We start from the raw sequence: 4,722 nt of genomic DNA, 5'->3' as shown, positions 1-4,722 counted from the left end.
AGCTCCTGTAGCTCCTGTAGCTCCTGCAGCTCCTGCAGACAGGAAGGTGGAAACAGAAGCTGGACCATCAAGGCTCCTCCTCGCCCCAGGCCAGCCCAGACCCTGTTGGGAGATCTGTCTTCAAGAGTCCTCCCGGGCCCTGATTCTACTCCTTGCCCTGCCTGACTGCTCAGGCCCCCCCCCCCACCTGCTGGGGCATCCAGGGAGGTGGCCCCCACCATGTAGAGGGGAGGACACCCAGGAGCCCAGCGCCCGGACTTGACACAGATAAAGGGGGGTGTGTTCTCATGTAACTCTCCCCACCTGGGCGCTGTGCATAACTGTGTGGGACACCCTGGGGAGGGGTTTTCAGCCCCATTTTACAAAGGTGGCCACAGAGGCCCAGAGTGGGGAGGTGACTCATCCAGGGCCACACAGCCACGTGAAGACTGGCCTGCAGGACAAGCTGCTCCACCCCGCAATAGCCCTGTCACCCCAGGCCCTCCCTGAGCCCACCTGACCCCTGGTATAAGCCAGGTCCTACAGTACCCACCACGCTACTCTCCTCTGTCCAGTGGGCATCTCACCAGCTGAAAATCCCCCTGTAAACAAAGTACACAAAGCCTACCCAGGCCTCAGAGGTAGTCTGCTCATACCTGGGGCGAGGCCCTCTGGGGCTGGCTCCTGCCAACTTCGCTCAGGTCCTCGCCAGCCTGCGCCACCAGACAGCTATCCAGCAGGACACTGTGACCCCAAGGGGGAGGAGGAAAGGGCTAGTGTTAAGGGTGTTAGACATTTCCTGAGCCCCGTCTGCCGAGAGCCAGCCCATGTGTTGGGAGCTGGTGCACAAAGGTGGCCAAGAATAGGTCCTCACCCTCAGGAGGCTCCTTGCAGGGGCAGGCAGACCACAACTGTGTCTAGGAAGAAGGCCTGCCCAGAGGAGGTGGCCTCTGGGCAGGACCTCAGGGAAGATGAGTTGACCATGAGGCATTAGGTGAGGAATGGTGTCCAGGACAAGGGAACAGCATGTACAAAGGAAAGTGTGGTGGATGGTTCGAGGAACCGTCCTCTGGGGGGTGGGACCAAAAAGCACTGGATAGTGTTCAAAATGTACTTCCAGCATTTCCCCTCTGTGAGCCTCTAGGCGACGTTTGTGACACAGTCAGGGCAGGGAGTACGAGAAAAATGAAGCCCAGAGAGGTGATCTGACCTGGCCAAAGTCACACAGCAGATTGTCTGACACCACACAGATCTCGAATGCAGGCCCTGGTTCTTTCCAGGCCACAAGATCAGAGCCACGCTTCGGCTGCTGAAGGTTTCAGGGGTCCCTGGCCCAGGCTGCAGACATACACGGGTGACAGGGACCAGAGGTACAGAGAGGACTATGGCCAATTAGAGAACATGTACCCATCTGAGTCGGCAACCCCACTTGGCTTGGAAAAATCTGATTTTCAAGAGGAGCCTGAACTACATGTTTTAAAGGTGGAATCTCCAATCTTTAGATGCTGATAATTAATCCAAGTTAATAGACTCATAGCAATATGTAGATAATCAAAAGAGCCTGTCTATAGGTTAAATTGGGCCCTTCGATGCCCGTGTGCAGCCTCTGGGTTAAAATGGTGACTCAGAACCAGGGGCCAATGGGACTTATGTAGTTAGAATTGGATCCTGGGTCCTAGTGGCCCACCCCGCCCCACAGACCTCTGTCAGCGAGGCTCACGGAGGGTGCTCTGCAGTGTCTACTGTCCAGAAAACCTGGATTCACCATCTCCTACCCAGAGGGCCAAGCTTCAGCCCTCCCAAGGTGGGTGAGGAGGTGGGGACAGAATTGCAGCCCTGGTCAGTGTGGAGCCACTGGCCTGGGAGCGGGACTCGGTTGGTGATCACATGGTCACAGCAGGCCCCATCCTCACCTAAACCACCCTGAGAGCCTGGGGCTGCGGCCGGTCCCATTCCATCTCAGCGATCGAAGGCATAGATGGCCCGGCCACGGTCACACGGATGGCACAAGGCAAGCCTGGATAAAACACGGGTATCTCTGACCCCAAGGCCATGTCCACAATACTTGGCTTCCTGTCTCCAAGCATCTACACGGCCCCATGTGACACGGGGGAGTGAGGCAAGTGTCCTGAGGACCCGAGCACCCAACCTTCTTCATTTCCCTTCATCATCACGTAGCTATTTCCATTGTAAGGGGCCTTAGCTGTCAGGATCACAGTCCCCACCCTGCCCAGGAAGAAACAGATTTTCATAAAGAGATTCAAGTCACAAAAGCAAGGGCACATGATGACTTTCCAGGGGCCTGCGTGCTTTAGCCTCCGTGGGCCCCTTCGTCCTTAAAAATAAATATTAGATTTTGTGACTGCATTTATATAAGATTCAATAGTATATATATTCTCTTCCATCGAAAAGTTCATTTTGGGGTCTGACGTTAAAAGAAATTAAAATGTGCTTGAAGGCCCTTCCCGGTTCTCAAAGCACAAAGGCCCAGGGCATGAACATCTGCAGCCCCGTCTGGGGCTGCCTAGGGCCTTGCTCGTTCCAGAATCAGGCCACGACATCTCTGGATGGCCCTGAGCACGTCACTGGGAAGCCCTCGGGCTGTCTCTGTTTGCCCATCTGTCAAATGGGTGGGACTTGCTCAGCCTGTCCAGCCGGACTTATTTGAGGGAGGTCAGAAGGGCCGGTGAGAATCTCATGAAAAAGTCAAAAAAGACTTCCCATGTCTGGTGTCATTCTTGATCCTCCATCTCTCGACACTGAGAAGCAGTTCTCCTTGTGTGGGGCACCGAGGGTTTGCTTTACTCCCAGGTCCGCGCTTGCCGGCCGCGCAGCCCTGGATGTGCAGGGGACCGTGTCTGAGCCCCAGTTCTCTCGTCTGTGAAACGGGATGAATAACCGGTGCCCAGAGGCTGGCATGGACACTGAGTGCTACGCAAATGGCCACTGTTGTCATGATTGCTCTCATCATTATTACTACTCATAGTAGAAGAGGTAGCATCCTGCCGGGTTATGAATCACCCAAGTGGATTGGGGAACATCTTGCACAAACATCTCCAGCTATCAAGACACCTAACGAGCCCTACCATGGCCCTGTCAGCAACACCAGGGGCTGCTTTGGGAGCTGCGTACCCAACGTCATGTTGCCCCTGGTCGGCAATGTGCCCAAGGCCCCGTCTTGCCCAGCCCAGAAGTTGCAGGCCAGCCACTTCTGGAAACCTCCCCAATTCCAGGGATTTCCAAGCGGAGGATCAGACGGATGGGCTGACGTGGGCATCCCGGAGGATCTCCCCAGCTGGCTATCCGAGTTAAAGGTGCAGGGAGTAGCCAAGAGTTGGCCATCCCGCTCCTTGTCCCCCAGGTCACCTAGCAGGCTACACCCCTAAGCTAAGGTCCTCAGCATGCTCCTCACCAGGCACCCCAACCCTGAAAGAAAGAAGGGGAGCCCTTAGGAAGAAGCAGCCACCTACTTGGGTCTCGCCGTCTTTGCCGACAAGAACGCCCATGATGCAAGAGGTCAGCTGGGGGCGGTGACATTCATCCCAAGCCCCGGGTCGGGTGCACACAGGGAGACAATTGGGAGAGCCCCAGCCCAGCCCCAAGGCTGCCAGGCCAGCTCTGGAGCCAGTGTGGCTCGGGTCACCGATGAGCCACTGATCCTTCCTGCTTCTAATCAGATTGAGGAGATGTGCAGGGAACTCTGCAGAAATGTCCCCAGGGAGGCCAGGTGGGGACCAAAAGGCTGCGGTTGCTAGGAAAAGCCGAGCTGTTGCCGGCAGAGACCAGGTCGCTAGGCGACCGTCTGCCTGTTACCAGGGCCCGCGCACGTCATCGGTAACCCCAAGCCGGCCAAGAGCCTCCCCCCGGAGCCAGTGACAGCCCAGTCCACCTGCCCACGCCTGACGCCCTCTGGCCCCGACCCGGGCATCTCTCACTCTCTTACCCGGGGCCCTCGTCCCGACCGAGGGCCCCGGGCCCAGAAGTTCCCTGAGTTTGAAACTCTGGATAAACATGTATGTGAATATGTGTGTGTCTGCAGCATTTGTAACTAAATACATGTGCCGTGTGCGTGAGCATGCGCGTAGGGCGTAGCGTACGCACGTGCAAGTGTGTATCAGCGTGCCTGTGTGTGCACGTGTGTGCACGTGTGGATGCGTGTGTGGTGTGTGCATGTGCATGTGTGCAGGCTGCGTGTGGGTGTAACTGTGTGCTGGTGTGTACGTATGGTGCAGATGCGTGTACCGTGCAGAGAACACGTGTGCAGGCGGTGCATGTGCATGTGCGTGTGCATGTGCGTGAGCACACTAACTCGCTGGCCTCCGAGGTGGAAAGCAGACGGCAGATGGGGCTGCACTAACAAGGCTGGGCCGCACCTAAGTCTTCACCCAGGAGAAGGGGTGTCACCTGTCAGCGAGAGCAGCCTGGCTCTGGGGGACCCACAGGGCAGAATCGGACTGTGTTACAGAAACCATAAGGAAACATGCTTATTTTTGGTGGAAGAAATACTTTCATAAGTCAGAGGTGTATCAGGATGGGATGGACAGCCCTCAGGAGGTTGTGAGCTCCCCGTCACTGGAGGCAAGCAAGTAATTGTGTGGCCTCCTGCTAAGGATGAAAAAAATTGTATGTGAACTAGGGAAAGATGGACTAAAAGCAGAAGCCACTGAGCAGGCCTCCGGCCCGGAAGTCCTGTGTTGGTCTCATGGTGTAACGATTTCCTGCCTGGGACTGGAAGTGACCCTC

General features: G+C 56.3%; 1 protein-coding gene across 1 annotated transcript in view; it reads right to left on the bottom strand.

The window, feature by feature from the left end:
* The window catches only part of CNGB1 (cyclic nucleotide gated channel subunit beta 1), a 60,703-nt gene that overhangs the window by 39,054 nt on the left and 16,927 nt on the right, over nt 1–4,722 (bottom strand). Inside the window, exon 14 of the mRNA XM_035025106.1 lies at nt 636–723. Coding sequence (XP_034880997.1) covers nt 636–723 — 88 coding nt within the window. The remainder of the gene's footprint in view (nt 1–635; nt 724–4,722) is intronic.

The sequence above is a fragment of the Mirounga leonina genome, unplaced genomic scaffold, assembly GCF_011800145.1.
Source record: "Mirounga leonina isolate KUSES-001 unplaced genomic scaffold, KU_Mleo_1.0 Mir_180, whole genome shotgun sequence".
NCBI classification, from domain to species: Eukaryota; Metazoa; Chordata; class Mammalia; order Carnivora; family Phocidae; genus Mirounga; species Mirounga leonina.
This window is presented reverse-complemented; position numbering and strand designations above follow the sequence as displayed.